Genomic DNA, 26,481 nt, shown 5'->3' on the forward strand with positions numbered 1-26,481 from the left:
AATAATAGTAAATACACAACTGGGATCTGGGAGGTTTATCGATCACTAAGAACGAAAGAGTAAGAAAACAGAACAATAAGAAGAAGGTGCAGTGAGAGAGAAATGAAAAAATGACCCCCTCTTTCTCTTCTTATTGTTCCCCTTCTGCGTACCCTGGCGTTCTCACAGTTGGTTAAGACTTTATACCAAATCCCACCTGCATATTTACTATTGCTCTGAGGTCCCTATTGCTCAGCCGGGTTTATTTGACGTTCGTACCTCTCATTGTTGACAACGAACATGTTGGGCTTATATACAGAATCATCATGGTAGTTGGAATAACACTTCCATCACTATGCCAATCCCTACAAATGTCTCTGTCTTTCATTTTCCACGTCTCCCTCTCTATCTCTCTTTCCCTCTTTCCACACTCTCTCCTTCCTTCTCTCTATGTCATTAGCGTAGACTGTGTATATTTATAACCCCATAAAGTTTTTATGGCCTCCGCCATTACAGAACATGGAGGTCATGCTGACGGGCTAACAAACACGCGAGGATACTGCCAAAGTACATACAGCACAGAGGCACCTAGGGATTCACTTACCAAACATACCCAAAGTGCACACACTAAATAAACAAATGTGTTAACCAATTGCAATGTGAAATGTAATAGGTCAGCCAAAATGACAAATACATAGCGACCTGAAAGCCTGAAGAGACACAAGCAAACATACTTACCGAAATACAAATATACCACTTTACCAGTGTTTGTTTTACTGTGGAGCAAGACCCAAAATGGGTTATGGACCTATTGCTGGTGGGTCCACATGGTATATAGCAGTGTGTTTTAATGAGCCCAGGTCCCAGGGAACTTCTTATTTGGGTCCCTTACAGGACACAGTGGAATAGATGAGCCCACGGAACAAAGTGAACGCACGTACAGCACTCTACTGTGATGGGAACAGTGATAAAATGAAATCTAGTGTATCTACCTCCTATCGGCCTCATACTTATTGAGCTCTGCTGGGGATAAAATGCTGGCCATCAATCACCGGAGCAGCCAATCCGGAAGTCATGCTTCCAGGATCACACCCTAGCCTTATCCAATAGCAGGCCATGCTGAGGTTGAGGTATACAGTATATCTCCCTGTTTGATCTTGGCTAGATAGGAAGTGGTCTGTGTACCTCACAGCACTATCTACCTCACATCACACAAGAGCAATGACCAGCCACACAAATAAACACCACACAAGATACAAATCAAATGCAAACAATCACTCTTTCTCTCTCCACTAACACTGCACACACGCACACACACACACACACACACACACACACACTTCAATGCGACTGAGTTGTTGAATAAAGCTCTATTATCTTATATCGTTAAATGGCACTGAAGGGCATAATCCTCACCTTGGGCAAAATTTCTTTTAATCCATATATACAAGCAGCAACAGCAAACAGTACACAAACACACGCACACAAACCTCGCAATGCAACCCAACGCAACTCATCGTAACACACAACACAAGCAGGGAAGTAGTGGAGGGTAAATCCACCTAGAATCAGTTTAGTCTCTTTTTCATTTGCACCCTAGAGTTTACCACCTTTTTAGGCTGGCATTAATCTTCATGATATAAAGTATTCTTAATACCGTGACATTAATCTTGATGTCACAAATTCATTGCACACAGTATGGTAAGTAGTATCAGTGTGATGTACACACTAAAACACTAGGAGCAGGACTCTCTGGACCAGTTAGTGAAGAGGAAAAGGAGAGAGAAAAACAACACTTGACCTTTCCATCAACCCTAATCAGAGCAGTTGACCTGGCAGAACCGACTGCACCAGGCCTGGCAAGCAAAACACACACCTGGGCTGCCCCCCAGCTCAGAGCACCCTCAACCCCGGGTCTCACCCTGGGGCCCACTTGGACTGAGTAAGAACAAATGAATGCACTTTTTTGTAGTGTGCTCACCTTGCAGTGAGGCAGAGAGAGATTGAGACGGAGAGAGAGCCAGAGACAGACACATGCAGAGAGAGAGAGAAAAAAGAGAGAGAGAGAGAGAGAGAGAGAGAGAGAGAGAGAGAGAGAGAGAGAGAGAGAAAGAGAGAGAAAGAATGGCACAGGAGTAAATCTCTTGACCTTGGTCCTGGCTCTTTAGCTCTCAGTGTGAAGGGGCTTAGCCTATAGCCTTAAATATTTCAGCGCTGCTCGGTTGGCTGGAAAGTGCTGAGTTAGAAGAAGGGATGGAGTCCAGGCCACAGCATTCAACTTCCCCCAACAATTAACACAGCAGCAGGACATCGCTGCAGTGCTCAGTGGTGTGTGTGTGTGTGTGTGTGTGTGTGTGTGTACGTGTGTGCACTTAACCATCCATTCCTTCTCTTCACGTGTCATTGACTTTAACCTTTATAACTGCCAAAAAACAAAACTAAAGATAAAATGCCACCCCCCACCCCACCCCCACATACACACACACCAAGTTGTCTTCCCTCTATCTTCTTTGTTTCTCCTGAAAACTTACCAGTGACGGTGAGCTCAGTCGTCCTCCTGACCAGGAAGCCTCCAAACTGGATTTCGCAGGTGTAATTCCCAATGTCGTCCTCCTTTACCTCCCGGATAGACAGAGTGTCCCTCCTCTGGATGATGCTGGCGCGCCACTGCTTCGGACGGCACTCCTGCACAGCGGAGGAGGACGGACAGGTCAAACTTTGCGCCGTTCAAAAGTTCTGCCCAAGGCCTCCTGCCAATAAATCCTGCGTATTATGACTTGAGAAGTCAAATACAAAATGACAGGCGACAGACTCTGCAAGCCAGATGGAATGGGTAGAATATATTGCACATGGCCAGGAATGCAATATTCTGTGGAAGTGTGGCATCAATCATTTCTATGAAACTAAAGACCTTCACTTTGCGTCGTCATGAATTACAACCGTGCGATTTCAAGTGATCTAAGCAGGTTACAGAAGGAAGAGAATGTCACTGAGTGTTAAGAAAGTGTTTGATGGGGCAGGGATGCATAGCATAGCATTCTGACATAAAACCCCCTTATGGTAAGATGATAAGCTTTGGTAAACCACAGTTACCCTACTTATCTGATAAAGATTTATTGCACTGAACTGAATATTCTCCATTCAATACCCTAGTACGGACACAGAGGAGACGGAATGTTATTTACAGTGGTCTCTGATGGCAAAACAAGTGTGCTTGTGCGTATACAGTGTGTGTGTGTGTGTGTGTGTGTGTGTGTGTGTGCATGTCCCTGTATGTGTGCCTGCCTATATATGTGTGCGGGCAGAGTGTGTGACTCCATGACTCGCTCCTCTCTCCAGCTCCTCGATGCTCTGGCAGGGACAACTGTGGCTCAGTGGATTCTATTCCACCATCGCTCCCGGCAACCTTCGAATTCAATCAGCGTGGCTCTGCAGCGGTCCAAATAACTCCGGGTTCCAGAGCTCCCAGTCATTACCCGGACCTTAATTGAATTCTGGGAAAACCTAGAGGTCGAGCCCGGCCAGCTAATCTACTGCTGATCTGCCTGTGATTAGTTTGGCCTGAGCCCTTCTCCGGGATGCACTCTGTTGTCCGCGGGCCACACCTGACCTGGGAAAGGCGAGAACCCAGGTGAGAGAGGAGGAGGTGCGCGCCGAATAAAGATCGGGGACTGAGAGCGTTTGGAGGACACCCACTCATCCCGCAGGGCAGAGAATGACATCGCACAATTTTCTCCTTATATACGTTCTGTGTTCATTATGAAAGCTATCTCCGCGGCTGCCCTCTGTTCATTCTCTCCATGTTCTCGCATTCGCTGTTCTCTTCAGATGACTTGACCGCTGGTGTGGCGCACTGCAGACAGAATTTATGTAATTCATCGCCGTCATTTCCATATCCCATACATAATCTGCCTAAGTGATCTGGAACCACGCACCAAACAAGGCTTTTAAACATAAACAGCCAAGAAATTAGATGAAAACAAAGCAATGAACCATCCAAGATTATTTCGCGCTTGTATAATCACAAAGACAGACGCCCTCCTCTTTACTTCTCTACAACACATAACAAATACCAGCGCTGAAGAAAAAAAGTACACATCAATGCTCCCACAGGCAAATATACAGATGATACAAAGATCACATAGTAGTAGAGACGCGTAAACTCACTAGTGCTGAAAGGATTAGTAGATTAATTCGTCTATGAATCGATGGGCAGAAAATGAATCGATTAATCGTTTTAATCAATTATCAAGTAAAAATACCAAACATTTGCTGGTTACAGCTTTGCTTTGCTTGTGATTCTTTTATGTTTTCACATCATTATAAAATGAATACTTTGTTGTTTTTTTGGCTGCTGCTCAGACTAAATAAGCAATTTTAAGAATCACTTTGGGTTCTGGTAACTTGTGATGGGCATTTGTTATTATTTTTGACATTTTATAGACTAAATGACGATGATAGATTAATCTGTAATGAAAATAATTGTTAGTTGCAGCCCTAACGCTCACACACACACAGAATGGTAGCCCACCTTGTACCAGGTGATGTCCGGCTCCTTGCCAGGTTCAACGTAGTCGTCAATGTCAGGACAGAGGATGTCTTTGCTCTTGCTGAGCTCAGCCTTCTCAGTTCGTCTCATGTTGGAGTTGTAGCAAAGGTCCGTGTCGTTCTCCGCCACCGTCAGAGACATGGACACCTTCATACAGTAGGTGGAGTTCCTGTGGACAAAAAATAATCAACACAAAGAGAGAAATATTAAGTAAGAATGCACCTTTGTGATACGACACACTGTTGGATAGGCATTGCTGTGACAGTATATTCAATCAGACAGAAAAAAAATCCACTTTCCTAATATAATATGTAATCTCTTTCTTTCTCTCTCTATCCAGCTTGCCTCTATTCACATTGACAAACAAACCCACATTCATACTGATCACACAGATGATCACTGAGACACCACACACACACACACACACACACACACACACAAGCAGAATTTTATGTTTGCTCCCTTTAATTCCTTTTTATTTATTTTTATCCTTTTCTAACCCTCTGCTTCCGTACCCCTCCCTCCCTGTGTGTTTGTGGGGTTAGCAATAACGACGTGTTCAGCAGCTTTACCGAGTCAATGACTCACGCTCACGACCACTATTGGATTTATGGGGGGAGTCAGCCGGGCCTGCGAATGCTAATCAGAGAAGAGACAAACACTGAGAGAGCCTAGCAAGAGGAGGAAGAGAAAGCCGCTTAGTCATCACAATGATGCAACCCCCCCCCCCCCCCCCCCCCCCCCCCCCTCCTCACCCCCCCGCCAATCTCCCAACAACCTCCACCCCGTGCACACTGGCTGGCAGAGGTGAAGGATGCCTCTCTGTGTGCTATTAACATCATCATCATTATCAAAGCCATCATCATCTCCACTCCCATCCCCAACGCCATCAACACAATGCAATTCCATCCCCAACCTGAGGGGGCTGGGGGGTGGTGTATGTGTGTGTGTGTGTTGGTGGGTGCGGGGGTGCTGTTTTCCCTGCACCACCCCCATTTGTCTGCATGTCTGTCTGTGGCCTGGCCCCGGACTGGCTAGCGGTAGCCTGTGTGTACAGCCATATGGGCTTTCATTTCATTTCATTACATTACATTTACTGCCGGCCAGATGCTCCCATTCACTGTAAATGACAGGGTTTCATATGATCTACTCAGGTTATGGAAGCAATAAGGGAGTCACCTCTCTCGTATAAACACCTCTGACCCCCTGGGGCCATAAAACATACACACACACACACCCACACACACAGACACACACACACACACACATACTCATAAAGACAACTGGGGCTTCTTGCAGCTGTGGGAGACTGGGAAGACACAGTGGTGAGAAGAGCGAAAGGGAGAATAACTACTGGGAATGAGAGGAAAAAAAAAAACAGCTACTGTATACTAACTGGAGGACAGCTAAAAGGGCATCTGGAAAATGCTGTAGGAGGCAAAAGTAAGATGCAAGATACCGCAACAGGGCCACGTCCTCTCGGTGCTGAAATGTAACATTATTGACTCAATGCTACCTTTCTAGAAGGCAAAGAGTGGGAAGATGCTATGCTGTAGGCTTATAGAGTGCGCTTGGACAATATACTTGTCTATAAATAAAGAACAAATACAAGCACACAAACACGCACTAACAAATATGCACACATGCATGCAAAGGCAAATAGACATACATACACAGTCAGCTCTCCCCGGAATAAATGTTGACATGATGGGGAGATTATCAGTAATGACCTCTCACAGTCGGACACCTGAGCCTTTGAAGTCCCTAGGGAGCCAATAGGAAAGCACAAGGCCTCTCTACCTGTTAAATATTCACAGTGGGGACCCTGTGGCATTGTGGGAAGGTGTCAGCGCCACTTGATTGATGGACAGTTGGGGGTCGACGCACCGTCCCGTGGTGTCTTTCACGTCTGTCACATTCTATTTGAGTGTAGCTGCTTTGGACATTAGTCTGCGGCTCACGTCAGCTGTGATTCTCCACACATTATTATCCCGCACGTTGGATAATGTAATCACAGGAAGGAAATGCACGTGGTTCAGCCACAGACTCATTATGAGTATGTGAATTCACTCATCAGGTGAAATGTGTGTGTGTGTGTGTGTGTGTGTGAGAGAGAGAGAGAGATAGAGAGAGAGAGAGGAAGAAAGAGTAAGGAAACTGAATCAGTGTTCCAGACCTTACGCAAGATGACATGGAGAGGAAAGAGAGACATAGAGGAGTGAGCAAAGGAGTGAGAGAGAGAAAGATAGAGGATGAAAGAGAGAGAGAGCAAGAGAGAAAGAGAGAGAGAGAGCACAGAGAGATTGCTATGTAAATGAAGTCACCTTCACACGAGAACTGGCGATTAGACTTAAATTTCCAGACAGAGAAGGACAAAGATAACTATTCACACACACACACATTGAACGCACGCACACAGTACAGAAACACATTGACATGGACACTCACAAATGCACGTGTACACACACACACACACACACACACACACACACACACACACACACACACACACACACACATCATGGTGATTCTGTGTGCCTCCGTATCTCCTTCTGAGAAAAACATCTGGAGGGTTTCAGTGCAAAGCTGAACTTAACACAGAGGGATTTACCTACATTTATAGATACAGTACACAACATGCCCAGAGCGCAGCAAGACAACAGTATGCTGCCACATATATATTTATATGTAAACTGTCAATGTAAATACCGGTGCTTAATAACCCTTTATGTCAAAATGAAGCAGTAGAGATTGCAATGTGCAGCAGAACTTTGCTAATCCAAACACCGCTGGGAGTGCAGGTCGTTAGAGCCACTGAAATATTTTTAGGACTGATCTGCATTGAAGTAATATTTTTGAAATATGAAACATGAAGTGCGCACACGTTCTAAAATGCCCTTTACAGCACCATTGACAGTTAATATGCTTTTAATTGCATGTATCAGTAATGAGATTCTAACGAGTAACCCAATATATTTTTGCATTGCTTCATATTAAGCCAATTAAGCAGGTCAGTTCAGATGTCTGAGGGCTGGATAAATGAAGGTCTACTGTATGCAATCAGAATGTGGGGGAGAGAAGACAGCAGACATTTCTCTCTCTCTCTCTCTCTCTCTCTCTCTCTCTCTCTCTCTCTCTCTCCCTGTAGGGAGTTGTAGGGGAGAGTGTTTGGGTCATATGTGCGAAAATGTGTGACTCAAAAGCTTACCCTCTAACAAAAAGAGAATTGATTTCAGCTCAGAGGCAAATCTCTCACACTGCTCTGATTAGGGTATCTGAGAAGTTTGAAATCCCCCCAGCTCAACCCGCGCATGCTGAGAAACACAGACCCAGGGGCACTTTTTACAACTGTAGCGCTCTGGAGAATTACAGTACGCTGTGAATTTCAAACACAACATTTGAATGGGAACAAAGCCCCGTTAGAATAATTTGTCAATAATCAAAGACAACCGGGACATTCATTTACAGTGAGACTGTCTGGGAAGCATTCATGTCAGATTAGTCCTACAGAGTTCAGTAATGAAACACAATATGTTCTGGGGGTATCGTCGCACACAAACACACTCCCCTGGTCACACTCATCTGCAAGCCTCTCTGGGTCTTTAAGAGGCCCTTTAACTGGGTTTATTAAAAACTCTGTGAAATGAAGAGCTGCAATGAGCCGTTTATTGAGGGATGTTCTCCACTGTAAAGGTTAATAAGTTACTGCCACATAATTATGCATCTTGTATTAGGAAGAGTCTCTCTGTAACGCCCCGCTAAAATATGTGTGTGTGTGTGTGTGTGTGTGTGTATGTGTGTGTTTGTGTGTGTATGTGTGTGCTTTTGTTTTTGTTTAATTATCTCTTTGTCCATGTATCTCCCCTAGCCACTTCTCAATGGACTGTAGATCACTTTCTCTCTCTCACTCTCTCTCTCTCTCTCTCTCTCTCTCTCTCTCTCTCTCACACAAACACACACACACACACGACACAAAGAGAGCCATACACACAACAGTCCCTCAAACACTGCAAAAACTGACAATCTTAAGTAATTCAATCTAGTATTGAGTCCTATTTTTTTTTTTTTGACGAGAAAAATCTGCTAATGGGCTGAGATAATTTAATTTGTTTCCAGTGCAGTTTTGCCTGTTACAGTTTTCAAGAATTAAGTGACAATATCTCAAAATAGGGCAGATCACTCCATTAATACGTAAATAATGCAACTTAATTCAAGAAAATACTTGAAACAAGTAAAATTATCTCACCCCATACAGTTTTTTCTCTCGTTTTAAGAAAGAATTTTAAAACTTGTTAAAATGCTGATTTTTCACAGTGAATCTCATACCAGTTCCCTCACACATATCCTGGCTCTAGTCTTGTTCTACATCGCCCACATCATCAACATCACCCCCGACATTCCTCCCTCTCGCTCCGTCCTACCGTAGGACGCAGGAGTAGAGGCCCACGTCCTGGAGGTCGGCGGGTCTGAACCAGATGGCGTCCTCCTCCTTGCTCATGCGCACGCCGTCGAAGGAGATGGGCTCCTCGAAGTCGCCGTGGCCGAGGCCGGAGCTGCGGTACCACATGAGGCTGAGGCCCACGCTCTGCGCCTGGCTGTAGTTGGCCCGGATGTAGCCGTAGAACAGAGCGCACTTCAGCCGCACCGGCTCGCCCTGCAGCACCCGGTACTTCAGGTAGTCCACTGACCAGTCTGTACAGCCATCCACTATGTAGGGGGAGAGAGAGAGAGAGAGAGAGAGGGGGAGAGAGAGAGAGAGAAACATTCATCAACACTGGGTGACATAGTATGGATTGGGCTTTATACCCCCATTGAAGAGGAAATGGGGATCGGTCACCTGTGCACTAAAAAAAGGCATTAAAAATGTATAAAATATGTATGAACACATACAAGAGCTGGTGCCAAAGTGGTTACAGCACATATTTATTGCACTGGCATAACACTAAAGCAATGTTCTGCAGCTTCACATACTAGCCGCCTAGAGGAGATGAGAAGGAAGGAGATTACCAGCTTTTAAACCATACACAATAATCCTCCTCTTCTTTGGTTAGAAAACGATTCCTGAAATTGGTTTATTAGTAATGAGACACTAAGCTGTGTACAGTATGTCAAGTATGCAAGTGTTGTATGGTGTGTATGATTATTAATGAAGTTACAGTAAACGTCTTTCTCTTCCATGCTGTGTGTGAGCTTCAGTCGAATTGCAGTTTTCCTGCACAATGCATGCCCAAGGCATATTGACGCCTCTCCTCTCCTCTCCTCTCCTCTCCTTTCCTCTCCTCTCCTGTTATCCTGATGCTGCTCACACACTCAGGGCATGTGAGCCACTGTGGCCTCGGAAGACGCTCTCCAGCAATATCCAAACACTCAACCACTCTGACATTTGGGAATGAACTGTAAAATATCTCCATAAATGATGTCAGGCTCCTGAAGTGCTGAGGATGCACCACAGCCCCACTGTCAGGCAGTGCAAGCCTAGTTCATTAACTGGGAATACGCCTAGAGCTCCTGATGCTATAAGCTTGTTCCTTGTCTAGCAGTTCTATGGACAGAAATTTTTCCATAGGCTCTTTGGCTCACAGTTTTATTCTATGGCTAACAGGCTAGCTCCTTGGCTTACAATTCTGACCTTATACCACCCTAGCATCTCGTCTCACATCGATATGTCAAAGGTACTGTATGCTACCCACTAAAGCTACTCTATCTGACTTGACTGAGTTTGGCCTGCATCTCCAGCTAGGTTAGTGCGCAAACTAAAACTAGAAAAGCTCACCTTACAGATGAAATCACAGGTAAGATGCTGAATGTATCTCCTGGCCTGAAATGTTTGAGATGTAGATGTCTACCTCAGTTGCTATTACAATGTGTAGAAAGACAGGTAAGTACAAACATTAAGGCAGAGGGGCGTCGCGGCTGAAAGGACATTGGTTGAAAATCCAACAAAGACACTGGCCCAGCCCCTCAGGCACTCTGGTCTCTTCTAGTTCTAATGAGCTGATCTCTCTCTCTGTCCCAAGCTACCCAAGGTTAACCTGTGGCCAACTATCAGTCTCTGACTAATTAGCTACCATTTGCTTATACACTAGGTGCGTGTGGGTGTGTGCATATACGTGTGTGAGTGTACATGTGTAACCGCATGCATGTGTGGGTGAGTAAGAGAGCGAGAGAGCGAGAGAGAGAGAGAGAGAGAGAGAGTGTGGTGGTGATAGTGTGGTGAGATAAAGTAATAAGAGCCCTGCTGTGTGCCAGTCTGTGAGTGATACAGAGCCTCACAGGGACAACTATGCTTGTAATTAATACTCTTAATTACCAGAGAAGGAATGTGTGTCTTTGTGTGTACGTGCGCGTGTGTCTGCGCGTGTGTGTGTTTTTTCTTGTGCGTGAGCGGGTATGCATGCTCATTCCCTATACGAATGGGTGTCTGCCTAATTATTTCTGTTAATTAACAGTAGGCTAGGCTACGCATGTGTACGTGCTTACATATGTGTGTGAGAGAGGTGTGGTGGGGGGAGGGGGACGGTGTGTGTATGTGAAATCCTATCTAATTATCACCCCTAATTATCAAAGCAAGCCCCCTTCTGTTGACAAGACACAAACAGGCATGCATGCACTCTCATACGTGCTCATATGCACCGCTCTCCACCTAAGCCCTATGGAATCTGATTATGCAACTATCCAGCGTCTTACTAATGAACCTTATTGACATTTTTTAGTATAGAAGATAAGTCTGATTGCTTTGGAAAACAGAGCGATATTTTTAAATTATTCAAATATCATCCAGATAAAAATGTCCTTCTTCTGCTTTCCATTTCAGGCAAGAAAAAAAACACAGCTTGCTTATTTTCCATTTCATGCATCTGTCTTCTTTGATAATCCAGTTAAGCGTTAGATAGGCCTCTAAAAGGAGGGTATTTAGATATCGATCAGAGATACTTTGAACCACAGACAACTGTTCTTCCATATTGACATGAGAGTGATTTTCCATTGAGGGCAGTAGGTAAGTCCTCCCCTCTCTCTGCATGATATCAATCTGCTAATCAGCAGGGACAGCAGAGGCTTCATTCAGCCTTTTCTTTATTCACCCTCCACACCTCTAATGGATGTGACCTCTGCCTCTCTCTCACACGCTCTATCCACACCCTACCTGCCACAAAAAAAATTGTTTATTCTAATGGGCTTGTATCCTGATTCCCAACCAAACAGCCATTTGGTTCAATGACACTGCCGCCATCATTTGCTTTCAGTATGCAAAGCAGCAGACATAATGAATGTAGAGTCCGAGAAACATCCAACTAACCTCTGACCGCGTAAAGTAAACTCCACATGCATGAGCACAAGCACGTATCCACACACACACACACACACACCCACACACACACCAGGCATGCAGGACTTTCACTCCTAACAGACCTCCCAATGGGAGTTGTCTAATGCGGTGGCCTTTTGTGAGAAACCATATTTACGTCTGAAACTCAAAACGGTTTTATCAACTCAATTAGAGGCTGACATTTCCCACATCCCCACGCCAGGCAGGAAAATCAATGCTCCCCGCAGGAGGAATACTGCAGTCCACACCTCTCACTCTCCCTGTACTCAGCACACACACACACACACACACACACATGTACGCACAACCCCTCTCGCCGTCTTTACCTCTGCGGCTCAGGTACATCACACATATTTTACAGCGATCCAGCTCTCCACCCACTCATAGACAGCCCATACTGTAAATACTGTCTCCAGATGGTCACATTCCCACATGGCTCTCTCTCTCAGACTGAACACTCACACCACCGGCAGCTAGCCTCTGCTCCACTGAACCTTACTGCAGTGCTGAAGGCTGCAGCAGCACTCCTTTGCAGCCTAGTAGTGCTACTGTGCTGCTCTGTCAGCTCTCATGCCCTGACACCGCTACCTCACATGACTGGACACCGCATGGAATGAGGGGTTGTGTGTAGGGCATACATATGGACGGTGCAAGCAAATAGCATGGGGAGAAGTGTCAAGCTGTGTGTGTTTGTGTGTGTGGTCACTCGCAGAGACCTTATTACAGTCTGTCTCCAGGCAGACCAGGAACCTGTCTGTCTTTGTGTGACACTAAACCAAGGCAATAAATACAGACCCTTGAGCTAGAATAAATTCACCCAGACTCATGCATAAACACTCACGGAATCGCACAAACAAGAAAATACACACCCACACACACTTAAATGCACCCCTCCCCCACCCCCAACACACACACACACACACACACACACACACACACACACACACACTCGCAGAGTGGGCTACATGGCAGCAGAGTCAACTCCTGCTTTTCTTTCCCCCATAATCAAATTCCCATTATCCTTTCACAACAGTATATCACTCCACTCTGCCTCGCTCTCTCGCCTACATTTTCTCTCCCTCTTTTTCTCTTTCTCTCTCTCTCTCTCTCTCTCTCTTCTTCATGTCGCGCTCGGTCCCCAGCCCCCTCTCCTCTCATCTCTACCTGCTCTCCTAATGAAGTGTAATTATCAGCTGTTGGGTGGGCGGTGGGGTCCTCGCAGGCCGGGAAGACATTCACTGATCTATATGTGGAAAAGGACTCTTAATAACTCTTTCTCTCTTTCTCTCTCCTCCTTCAATTTACATTCCACCCACCCTGAGTACATATCTCTATTTCTGTGTCCCCATCCGGCCGATACACTCTCTCCCCCTCTGTGTTTAGGTCTGTCAGTGGTTCCTCCTCCGTCACCCATCTTGCTCTACATAATTGTTATTTAGAACAATAATGAATATTCTCCTTTCTAACTAAACTGCATCCGGCCCTCTCTAGAACTGGTGTTAGTGTGAAACAGACTATTAAGTGACCCCTAAGGTAAAAAAAAAAACATACCAAAGTCCTCTAGTATGGAAATTATCCTGCTTATTTCTTGGTAGGGGGTAATTATGCAGATCTCCCATGGCTTTCCGGTTCCAGAAATGTGCATACTGTGGCCTGAGGCTGTTCCAGTGAGGTGAACAAGGGGTTGAGAGGGGGGTTGACCCCTGGAGGTAATTGTGCAGAATCTATAGTCTATGGTTCACTGGACCAGTAAGCCTAGGGACAGGATTAAACACAGCAGTGATGGGCTCCGGCCCCACTACATATGATGCGAATCCTTCTGCGCTGCACACGTGATTAGTGTAGGTCTTCCATGCGGTTATTCCTCACTCCACCTTTTATATGCTTACTGATCATGGTATGGTTGAGTATACTCTTTCTTTATATCAGAGGTGGTAATTAGTTACAAGAAGCAGCATAACTGTAAATACAGTAAATACATACATGCATTTGTCCTCAAATGGACTCTCTTAATGTTTGGGGTCAGGCATGTGTCACAATTTGCAATGTTACAGTCTCTGCTCACCATCTGTCCGTCTCTCAAAGAAACTTTCTTTCTCTCTCCATCTTTGCCTTAAGCTGAGTTCAAGTGCAGACCTAGGATCAGCACAGTTAACCACAAACTGAGTCTCAACCATTAGTGGTAGAATCCCAGCTCTCTCCCTAAATCACTGGCTTTGTCTCTTTAGCCGCCAGTTCCTCTGTGTGTCCCTGTCTGTGTCTAGACTTTGAATTTATGGAGTTTTCTCCCAGACTTCTAGGCCTCGTAATAGAAGCCTTCAGAAGATCTAAGCTGGACGGGTGCTGTGTTGTTGTTTTCTTACTAGTCTGTGTTAGTTAGAAACTTAAATGTTATTTCCAAAAGATCTAAAAGGATCCACACGCAGTTTTGATTGAGAAAAATGCAAGTTTTTACATCATGATCCAATAGTCTAAACAAAATAAGTTTATGTTTTATCCATCTTGGTCGACTGGGATCCACTATAACAGGACAGGCTCAGTCTGTGTAGCCATGGATCTATTTTGGTCCAGGTCTGATGATTCCCCCCCAGGTTCACTTGGGCCAAGAACTGTTTTGACAGGAACTGAACTGGCCTGAATTAACATAAATGCCAGATCTTTTTTGGTTCTGAGTTGAAAAGTCACAGATCATTTTTCAGTCAGGTAGAACTGCTTGGACTCTAAAGAATCTACATCTATTGAAAGGTAGTCTTTGTAAGCTATTAAGAATATAAATGATGCTATTTATTGTAGACTAGATGTTTTATTGAGGCAGGCTTGCATGTTAGCATTTGCAATTTAATGCTCCTGCTCACTTGTTCCCTGCCTTTCTCCTTCTCTTTGTAACTACTCTATATAACTTCATATCTGTCTTTTTAATCTCCCTCTGTCCTGTGCCACTCCCTGTTTCTCAGTCAGTCTCAAACGTTCTCTCTCACTGACAGTTCACCATTCTTCATTTATATGCAAATGTGGACCAATACTGATAATTTCTCTCTAAAGATGGCAGCACACTACCTCTGCTTTCTATCCAAAAAATAGAGTAAGAGAGGGAATGGCATTCTACTTTGTATAAATATCCCCTCACTCTCCTCTCCCTCTCTCTCTTTCTCTCTCTCTCTCTCTCTTCTCAAGTCCGAAGTCTGAATATCTAATGCAGTGGTTCTCAATCCTGCTCATCGGGACCCAGAGCACTGCTGGCTTCCTATCATACCAGCTAGTTAATCGCATTCACCTTGCATCCCAGATGTAAATTAGTCCCTGATTAGATGACTAGCATGAAAACCAGCAGGGCTGAAGGACTGGGAGTGAAAACCACTGATTATGTAATGAAGATATAATCAAAGGCGGCGCGACCAAATGTGTGCCTTCCCATTGACATTTTCACTGGTTCCACATAGGTCGCTTCACTTTGAGCTCCACCAAGAGTAAGTGCAGTGAGGTGAGCACAGACACACAAGTTGGATTATACTGAAAGAAAGGAACAGCCATCCGCTATGTAAGGTGAAAGACAGAGAGAGAGAGAGAGAGAGAGAGAGAGAGAGAGAGAGAGAGAGAACAGAGAAACTGTGATGGGATGAGATGTGAAGGCTGCATATGCAGAGCAAACAAGCAATATGTCTGCCAGGCCAGCTACCCACTGACACATCCCCCAGCTGAACAGTCCGATGCCAGACTCAGGCTCAGGCCAATATGTCCCCACTGCCATCGCTATTGTAGCTCAAACTTGGCTGCTTTTGCTGACTGTTCAAGTAAGTAGGGAGTAATTTACCCTGCACTTGGTCCTTGCAAAGCCCTGTTATTTCATTTGCATAAAGTTGCCTGGTCTTCAGTTTATTCCAGATCATTTTTTTCCCCCTGTGGCTTCCCTCGCTGCAACCCACAGAAAATGAATAGCAGCAAGCCGGTCAATGTGAAGCATTCTCTATAATTTGAGGCCATTATTCTTGTTGACTTCTACTCAGCAATCACAGTCAGACCCTAACTGTACCAGTATGTGTGTGTGTGTGTGTGTGTGTGTGTGTGTGTGTGTGTGTGTGCGCGCGCACATGTGTGTGATTTGCACACCATTATATGTGAAATAATTCAGAACTTCCCTTTTACCTGTGCCTGACCGCATTCTGTTTTTTTCCCATCTGCCTTTATTTGCAGTGCCTGCGCTGTAAAGTGGACTATAATGCAATGTTATATTAAACTACTGAACCTCTACCTGAGGACCAAAAAAGGATAGAGGAACAATAGAGAGATGAAGTAAATCTAATTTCTGGCAGTAGATCTCGACATTTGCATACATATTGGCACAGTAATTTCAAAGGCAACATGAAGCTTTGCGAGATAAACCAAAGCTTCACAAAACAATACTTAATTTAGCAAAAGGCAAGAAAATCCTTGACAATAAGCTTTACCCCAGAGAATCTAGGCAGGTGTTCCAACGGAAACCGCATTACTATAATACCACAAAGGCAAATGTGTTTGTGGCTACGACAAAATAACCACAATAATGAAAATAGGATGCAATCCTTAGGAGATATTTTAGTCCCCATACAGCAGTTTATTGACAAATCATGTAAACTTTCAAGGTTGCCTGAAGGTGGTGGTCCTGTTCCGACTGTCTCAGACAGAAACCGGAGTGGGTTTTGTTGCCCTTGACCAAGTTCAGCCCAGCTCACACAGATCCTTTTAATAACTCTCCAATTGACTTCAAATTAACCAGAACCCGTTATAGAACAGAAATTTCCCCTGTTGTGTGAGAAAGGGTGTCACTCAGACATTAGCTTTTTGACTCGCCTCTCCTCTCTCTCTCTCTCTTTCTCACTGTCTCCCTCTCATCCTTTCTTCCTTTCTCTTGATGATAAAGGGCTCTTTTTTAAGGAGAACAGAAAGCTTGTCAGGATTTGGCCAGCTGGAGAAAGTCATTTGAGGCCCAAATTGATGTGCTTGGGACTCTCAATAGTATCTCCCCAATAGAGGGGGCAGGATAGAGGGAGATGTGGTGGCCGGGACATTGTTCCTCTTAAATGGCTCTTTATTTCATGGGCGAAGTTGGGAAATGAGCAGCGCTGTTCACGGCTGCTGCTGTACACGGGAGGACGGCCAAGCGTAAAATAGAACACCAAGAAACAGGAGCCCCTAATATCTTGACAACTAAAAAGTCCGCGGCTCTCCTCCATCATGTGTTTTAAGAGCGCAGATTTACGGGGGATGGAAACAGATGCAAATAAAGTACCTATAAGATGTAAAGTCAACACTGTGTGTGAACTCCATCCATCATGCTGACGGAGGTGTGGGGCAGGCGGCATGGACGTGAATCCATACATGGACTGCATGACTGGCTGAGCCAAGCACCTTGGATCATGACTGGGAATAAACACCCGATTTGAGGAAAAGTACGACAAACTGCAAGATCTCCAAACGTGAAAAGTGTGTGTGTGTGTGTGTGTGTGTGTGTAAACCATATATAAAGTGCCTCTGTATTTGTCTATGCAGCTGTCTGTCTATGCAGTGCACTATAGAAATGCCATTTCTTTCTCTCTCTCTCTCTCTCTCTCTCTCTCTCTCACTCTCTCTCTCTCTGTGTGTGTGTGTGCATGCGTGTGCGGATGTTTGTGTGTGTGTTTGTGTGTGTGTGTGTGTGTGTGTGTGTGTGTATGGGTTCTCTCCATCGTGCAGCTGTGATTCGGGCTGAGCTGTCACTCTGCTAATCTCCCCCAGTAGAAATACAGCTTGGAAAATGTCATCCGAACATTCCGGATTGTGTTTACACTCGCTGCAGGATCCATCGCCTCTAATTTGACAAGTCATTATCACCCCTGCTCCTCTCCCTCTTCCCTCTCGCTCTCTGAGACTCACAAAGACAGAGGAGGAGAAGGAGAGCGAGAGACAAAACAAGGACATTAAATTCCACGCACAAACACATAAGCCCGCTATCAATAATCCATTAATCCAAACACCTAGTCTAGAATACGCAGCATTATTCTACTCTTCTTAGCTTACATAGGCTGTTTTTCATCGGGCGGCTCTGTCAAGCAGAGGTTTTCACACATTCAAAAAGTTATACCCTAATGAGAAAAAAGCCTGTTAAGTTTTATAACAGCAAAGATTGGAATTGGGACAGAACTGTGGCTACCTGGAGCAGTCTGGTTAAAATGGCGGTTGGCTGTCCGCAGACGAGAAAGTCATTATTCATCATGATATAGAAAGTACAGCTTGTGCGTACATTGTTCTTGTGACCAAAACTATGCTCCTCAGATTCTGTAAATCCATTAAAAATGACATTTCAAAATCCAACACCTGAGATTAATGCCAATAAAACTGAAATTGACCTTAACCAAAAATGAAATATTTTAGGGGACAAACAGGGCCGCAAACGGTGCGTAAAATGTTTGCCATTTTGAGTGAAAAAAAAAAAGTTTGAGTATTAATTTTAAGTTACTATAACCACTGGTGACTGCTCCTGAAAGCGTGGAAAAATAATATCAGCCTCTGTAATTCTGTTGAAATGTTTTCAAGATGAAAATATGCCATGAGATAATCACATGTTAATGCTGTGTATGCATTGATAATTTGGAGAATGAATGTCAGACCTCTATCTAACATTCGATCATCCTCCACTGAACCCGGCTGCAAGCTTGGCAACTAATAGAAACATAAACATGATGCAAACAATGGAGATACCAGTGTGAGAGTAGAGCCAACTCCAGTGTCACGGTCCTCCACAGAGTGACACTTTATTACTGGCTGCTAGAGGTTTAATGGCTGAGGTAAGATGAGAAGAAGCACTGATTGTTTTGTGATTTTTATATAATAGCTGGAAAGGAGATTGAAAAATGTTGGCAATGGAGGTAAATGGTTCAAAAAATATTCAATTAAAAAGCATGGCATTGGAAAGCATTATATCCTAAGTAGGTTCAGTATAATCATTCAATATATCCACCAGAAGCCTCATGCTGTTGCTAGAATTTTGTTCAATTTGTAAAAGAAATGAAAGAAATGAAAATGCTGTTTAATGCATATATCATTGCAAAGGAAGAACTGCTGTTCACAAAGGCTAGCCTGCAGATATATTTTTATGAAAACGCATAAGCCTGCTTTTAATATTGTCTTAGCAAAAGGCAAAGTGACATGCATAACCTTGAAGTATTTTATTCAGACGCACACACAGGCATTATCTCCACATATGACATTCTGACAAAGGACCACATATTCACAAAGACAAGGCACAGACAAGAGAAACATTAAATCACAAGAAAATTAACTACTAAGGCAAAACTAATCAGTAACACCTGGTAACACAGGAACACAGGCGGCCTTCCCACAATGCATCAAGGGTAATCCCTGACCCGCCACCACAGCACAGTGACGGTGAGCATATGAGGAATCAGTAAGGGATGCACTGCCCGTCCATCCAGATACTGCTCTATTTATTATTTAGGCCAGTATGTAAACATTGCTCAGCTCACAACCACAACAGGAAAAGCTTCAGTAAAATTGCACTGAACAGTAAGAAAACCAATCAATGAAATTTGTTCAAATTAATCAGCACTTGAATGCCCGGTTTGCCCAGTTGGTCAGTAATCCAGGCTTGTGTATGTGTTGGGATGTTGTATAGTTTGCTGCTGTATACTGCAGAGTATACTGCAGAGTATACTGCAGAGTATTGCATAGCTATGATTCATCCAATTGCCTTGTTTGAGCTTGATAAAATCCACTTTGTTAAAGATTTGGACAGACAAAGATACATACTAAATATTTTTAATTTATTCATAAACCCACCAGAAATTCTAGCCCCTAATTAAATGACAGACCAATAATTTTAGACCAGCAGTATTAGAGCAATACAATAGGATACATGCTGGTATTATTGGTCTTTGTTGTATCAATATTGGTAATAGTAGCAGTATTTTTCACTGTTAATTGATGCAGTTTTCAATTGTCAATTGTACAACAATCAGGAATATTAAAGGAACCAAAAAATATCTATATACACAAGGCATACATAGTATCAGAACATAAAATTCCAGTATTCAATATTATATAATGATATAGCGAGACATGGACAGAGGTATTATTTCAGCGTTTTTGTTTTTGGACTTCATTACGTAACTTGAGAGATGACAAATAATTCTTTAATAGTGGGAGGAAAAGGGCTTCCAAGGTGGCATAGGATATAATCAAAATAAAGGGACTGCAAGCACCTAATTGTGCAACGTCAAAAATGTATTAAAGGTTCAAAAGCGCCTAAATAAACAACAGTGCATAATGAGCATATATATGCTATAAACATGCAGAATATGCAATGTGTTTCGAGCTCAGCACTCTTCCTCAGGCTGCCTGTTTATTTAGGTGCTTTTGAAGCTTTAATACATTTTTTACGTTGCACAAGTAAGGTGCCTCCAATCCCTTTATTTTGATTTTAAATAAGTCTTTAACTCACTGATAAAAACAGGGAAGGTGCAAGAGAGGGTTTCATGTTTTTCCACTTGGCAACATAAATATGATATTTACCCATAAATATCACTATGTTCATTAAATATGCTATGTTTTTCTGCAGGTTATCTACAGAAAAAAGAATATGAATATTTTCTAACCCTAACCGTAACCCTCCTGTTAGGATTCTATAATGTTTCCTTGACCTTAGGTAATAATAGGAATGTAATATAATTTGAATAAGCCTTTCTTCTTCTAAAAGAACTATCAGTAGCCTCTAATCCTTTAATACTCACTTGGTAGTTCCCAAAACCTTACCTTTAACAGTTTGTCTAATCATTAAGTTAATCTCTTCAATGTTTAGATTCGGTACAGCTGCCTGTATGTTGAAATAACTATTGCAAATCAACATTACTAGAGGACTTGGAAAAGCTTTACATATCTTGCTATAATCCTGTAAGAACATTTCATGTTGTATTTATGAAGGAAAAACAAAACAACCATTTGCATCTACTAGATGACTTATTGAGTGGTTTGGCGAGGTGGTGGTTTTCCCCTCGAGACTTGCCGTACTTCCTCGATGTTTACTCTAAAACTCTTGGTCTAAAACTGCAGTGCCGCTCCATGTCTGCAGCAAGATGATATTGAATAAAACTGAGTTGGCCCCAAACATTTTGTAAGCTGTCTCCTCAAAATTTTAGTATGGCTCCCTGCCCATCAGATCCGGGTTGTATCCTCAGGTTTTGTGAACGGGTATTTCTTATGTCCTCCTTTACTCGGCGTACAAGTCCTAGCCTGGGGGAGAGCTCAATAAATACAAAGTCCACACACAGACAGGGACACACAGAGGAAGAGGAGGCTAAGTAGACAAAGCCTGTGATTTAGGGAGAGAGCTGGAATTCTACCACTAATGGTTGAGACTAGAGTTCTGGTTGACTGTGCCAATCCCTGTGCCAATCCTAGGTCAGCACTTGAACTCAGCTTGAGGCAAAGAGAGAGAGAGAGGGAGAGAGAGAGAGAGAGAGAGAGAGAGAGAGAGAGAAAGAAAGAGAGGGGGAGATCAACTTGGTTCCATGGAGAGTACTACAGGTTTGTAAGTGCTCCTCCATTATGACAGTAGTAACGATAGCAGACACTGTATGTGGTGGAGCTATCCATGGTGCTGAACACTTGGGAGAGCAATGCATGGCTTTTTCTGATGCAGTACAGACCGCAGCATACAATATTCATGGTAATATGCTTTTACCTCACTTGGCTGTCAACTTAGTGGTAGATTAACTAGTATGTCGCTTTGGTCAGCAATGTGTATTTCTAATTATTTACCATGTTTCATAATACATTGGGATGATTTATTCATCTGAGACATTAAGCATCTCAGAAATGTGCATTTATGCCATCTGTATAGAAAACTCAGAAAACGTTAATGTCTACAGTACATTGCTTTCATTTTTTTTTGTTTATTTCTTCAGTCTGTTTGGAGCAGAGATGTTTGTCAGGCCCTTGGGGTTTTTTATATAATCTCACCTGCACAAATTTGCATCTCTTCCTTCTGTGGTGTTTGTCACTGTACTGTGTGCCAATAATTGTGCGTATCATTGTGTTGTTTTTTTGTATCATTTTGCTTCTCCTTTTTACCATGGAAAAAAAACAATAAAAACACAAATAAAACCAGTGTTTTCAGTATCAACAAATGGCCTTAAAAGTGCTTCAAAGCTGAAATTCACTGATAAGAAATGCTGCAGAAGAAATTAAACTCTGGAATATATTCTATTTTGACGTGCTGGGATTCATAGTTTAATGATATTTCAGCGTTGATCAAGAAATAAAAGATTAATTTTATTAATTTATTAAAAAACATGGCATGGTAGATGTGGTGACTTGGTGGATTCCACTGCTGCATCATAGCTGATTATCTTTTCACCTTTTCTGTTTAAATGGGTTTGATTTTCCCTTTAACTCTAAGCTCTCTAAAACAAATAGAACAATGAATAAGAGAAAATGTGTGTCTTTGAAAAGAAAAGAAAACTCATGGGCATGGTTGAATAAGAAATGTGATGCTAAATCAAGGTGATAGCAGAAGAATTGGCGATGAATCATTCAGCGAGAGAGAGAGAGAGAAAGAGAGAGAGAGAGAGAGAGAGAGAGAGAGGGAGAGAGGGAGAGAGGGATGCACAAAAGCAATGACCCATCCATCCATCCATCCATCCAGTCAGTCAGTCAGTAAAAGGACAGTTCCAGTGAGAGCTGACACTCTGGGCTAGAGGAGTTAATGACACCACTGCCCTAGGCCTGGACCCAGGCACCACAGCCATGACCATGAAAACACATGACGCACACACACACACACACACACACACACACACACACACACACACAGCTCAAGTAATTCAAATTGTCTTTTTTTTTTTGGCGTAACCTCTAATGAAATCAAACTGCCATGAAGGACCAATAGAATATGAGCCATCAGAGAGGCAGAAAAACATTCTTCATTTCTCAGCGTCTCTCCATCATTCCATCACTGAAGACATTTGATGCTGCTTTCAGATGGACAACAGAAAGATGAACAGCTTAATAAAACCCTGTTATTCCCATACTCCGGTTTGTCGGCAGTGTCGCCCATGCATTCTCCCCTAAATGCTTTTCCTCATTTCACCTCATCCTCTTTCCCTGTCCTCTCATCCTATTTTTCCATCTGTTCGATCTCTCTCTCTCTCTCTCTCTGATGTTTTATCTCCTTTATTCCTCCCTTCTCTCCTCTCCTCTCGTCTGTCAGTGTTGTTTGAGACGGCGGCGGTGTGTTAACGAGGTCAGGGGTCCGCAGGGAGTGGCCACTTATGTAACAAGATAAAACATTCACATGCCTCTCTCATAGAAGGCAGCACAGTTTCATACTGTAGCCACAAACACATGCAAGCAAACACACACACACACACACACACACACACACACACACACACACAGTATGTTGGTGTATGATAGAGCAGATCAAGCCACAACTGAATAGCAAATGGTAAGAGGACTTGAGAGACAGAATAGCTGAATTGGAAGTGGAAAAGCAGGAGAGTGAAAATTCACTGAACAGCAAGATTACAACAGAGAGGAAATCACACAGCAGATCTCCAATGTCCAATTATAGCTTAACTTGCTGTGCTGATCTGGGTATGTGCCTATCAAACTTTGCATGTGCGTGTGGACATGTATGCGTGCATCTGTATGGGTACAACGTTATGTGTGTGGCACTATGTGTGTATTATGCACGTACTATTATGCGTATTACACCACCGGTATTGGAGAAGAGGATAAGTCAGCGAGTGATGAAGATGAAAGAACATTTTCAATTAAGATGAATATAATGAAGCCTGGCTCATTAATAATGCAGCCGCCATTACCCCCATTACGATAGTGCCCCAGTTTAAAGACACCGTACAGTATATGTGTCTATGTGTGTATGCTTGCCAGCATCGACGTGCTTCTGCATGTACAAGCATGTATCTAAAGTAAAATGGATTCGTTAAGTGATTTGGTGCCAGACCGATAATATATCCCCTTTAATGGGCAAAGGAAAGAGCTTTATAGGTCCTAGGAAACTTGTGTAGCGTGTGTGTGTGTGTGTGTGTGTTGGATGTACGTGCTTGTATGTATGTGGGCATGCAACAGCAAGGAAAGGGAGAGAGCAAGACAAAGAGAATAGAGAGAGAATGACAGAGAGAAAGAGACACAGACAGACTTGTCCAATGCATGCAATGCTCTAAAATATTTATGTCCAATTAAAGGTTTCCTCTAAATGAATGTGTTTGTGCTGTTGTGCAGGAGCCAGGACAGGAAGCAGCACCAGTCTGTGACAGCAGCAAACTCAAGACTGAAGCTTATTCCATCTTATTGTCTGCCTTTCATGAATTCATATGCACACTCATCCACACATACAGTAAATACACGCTGTATGCAATCATATAAGAATGAACACTCACACACACGCACACAGGCCCCTCCACCACCTTCATCCACTAATGCGACACACCCTAACAACACACCAACTTGCGCTCATTTGCCAGGCTTGGGCAGACACTATGAATTACTGCCTGCATTTAATGCAACAGCAAACTCCAGGCACTAACCTGCTAGCCAGGAATTAAAACAATCCCCTTTACATCTTACTCTGCTGAATTATTCAGCCGCTCGCCGATAAGGAGCTGTGCTGGAGAGGATAGGGCCTTTGGGTGGGCTCTTCAAAGACAAACGACACAGGGTAAGAACACAGACGCCATCTTGCACTGCTCCCCAGTGGCACGCACACACTCGGGCCCCATGTTTTTCTCATGAAAATGCCTCATAAACAGCCAGAAAACAATGAGAGAAGAGTGATTTATGGAAACTTAAAACGGAAATCGAGTAACAGGGGGAAACAGGGATTAAACTTGTTGTCATACTTTCTGTCGCACACATGCTCTCCCACGCACACGTTTATCTCTGACCTCTGCAATATAGATCTCTTTTCCCCTCTATCGCACTCCTCTCGCTCTCCCTCGGCCTGGATGGCAGGGAGGGCAGTGCCTGTGCGGCAGCTTTTAATAGGAATTAGCAGCGTTTCATTGTGATAGTGATTGAGTATGGGTCCCCGGGGTGGGTCTGCTCATTGTTACCGGGCCTTGTAAATCTACAGTAATCCTCCCAGTGCAGGCCAGACACACAACCCCCCACCCACACACACACACACACACACACACACACACACACACTAATATGCAACAAAACATACAGTATCCACGCCCATGCACAAATGCAAACATATATGCACACACACAAATACCAATGCGCACATACATGTACCCAAACACACACATACATGTATGCAGGCAAGCATATAGAACACAGGGACACACAAGCACATACACCCCACACACACACATGTGAGCACGCACACACACATACACAAACACAAACACAAACACACTATCTCACACCACAAATAAATTGAAAGCCATATTGAAGCCCACAACAACCACAATTATCCTCTGGAGTAAAGTTCAGACTGTACAATAAACCTGGCTGTAAAAATACATCTTTTATGAGGTAACAATCAGATGGGGATAAAAGAGACCAACAGTCCAACACTGTAAAGTCGTTTTGATGCTTTGAAATGCCATGAAATGCAAAGTATTTTAGGGTGTAAAAATTATTTACAATAATAGACTCGTATTTAATGACTGTATCTCAGCAGCTCCCCTGGTTACTGCCCAACGTTAAAGTGAGGTAAATTGAAAAATAAAAGTCATTCAAGAGACACCGCTACTCAACAGATCATTAACACTAGAACAGGTATGGTGCTATTAACATGCCTGGCATGAGTGGGAGACAATACAACCCCTGTTGACCTTGTGATTTTTAAAATCTGTTACACCAATGCTCCATCTCATTACTCATTCTAGTGAAAACTAAATCACATTCAGAGCTCTCTGGTATGTTATCCAGAGTTTGGTTTCTTATCATAATTTTTGTCCATATTGTTCATTTCTTACCATTTGGCCTCCACCTACTTACACACCCACACAAACACACACACACATGGTGAGGGTCAGTGAGAGAGGAGTGTAGAAGTAGCTGGCAGCTTGCTGACCGTCTCTCTCACAAGCTCACAATATGCTTCCCAGGGCCAGGGTTCACCTGTCTCTCTACTTATTAACATACTGTATGTGCAATGTAGAGCCAATGGTGAATGTCACTGAGCACCGCACAAGGGCCAGGCCATTATTAGATATCACTGCAAAAGCCTGATCAGCGGACAAGTGTTTGTGTTCTGCCGGGGTTGTTGAGTGCTTCAGCCATAAGAGGCCCTAAACAGGAGAGGTGAGAAGAGGCAGCTGTACGCTCCTTGTTCAGTACACAGTAAAGAGGATGGCAGCTTGGAGGAGGAAAGCCACAATCCATTAATCCCTGTTCCCTTAGGGGTTGGGACCCAAAATGAGTATCCCAAGCTGACAGACTAAATTCCACATTTCGTTCCTGGGCTAAAAAAGTTTAAGTATCCCCACATAAATCCACCTTGCAGCTTGTGTTAACAATAGAAAGGCCAAGCCGCAGTCAATTGACGGCTGTTTTGGAATTTTAGAATTGAATTATCTCAGCTTTTCCTAGTCGGCTCACTTTCTGTGAAACCAGGGTT

At 43.5% G+C, this 26,481-nt stretch overlaps 1 protein-coding gene across 1 annotated transcript in view; it reads right to left on the reverse strand.

Moving 5' to 3' along the window:
* Positions 1 to 26,481, reverse strand: part of LOC139927173 (interleukin-1 receptor accessory protein-like 1-B) — a 118,469-nt gene that overhangs the window by 67,492 nt on the left and 24,496 nt on the right. The window contains exons 2-4 of the mRNA XM_071919213.2: positions 8,950 to 9,235; positions 4,511 to 4,697; positions 2,511 to 2,664 (exon numbers count right to left, since the gene is read on the reverse strand). Coding sequence (XP_071775314.1) covers positions 2,511 to 2,664; positions 4,511 to 4,697; positions 8,950 to 9,235 — 627 coding nt within the window. The remainder of the gene's footprint in view (positions 1 to 2,510; positions 2,665 to 4,510; positions 4,698 to 8,949; positions 9,236 to 26,481) is intronic.

Source organism: Centroberyx gerrardi, chromosome 10 (assembly GCF_048128805.1).
Source record: "Centroberyx gerrardi isolate f3 chromosome 10, fCenGer3.hap1.cur.20231027, whole genome shotgun sequence".
Taxonomy (NCBI): Eukaryota; Metazoa; Chordata; class Actinopteri; order Beryciformes; family Berycidae; genus Centroberyx; species Centroberyx gerrardi.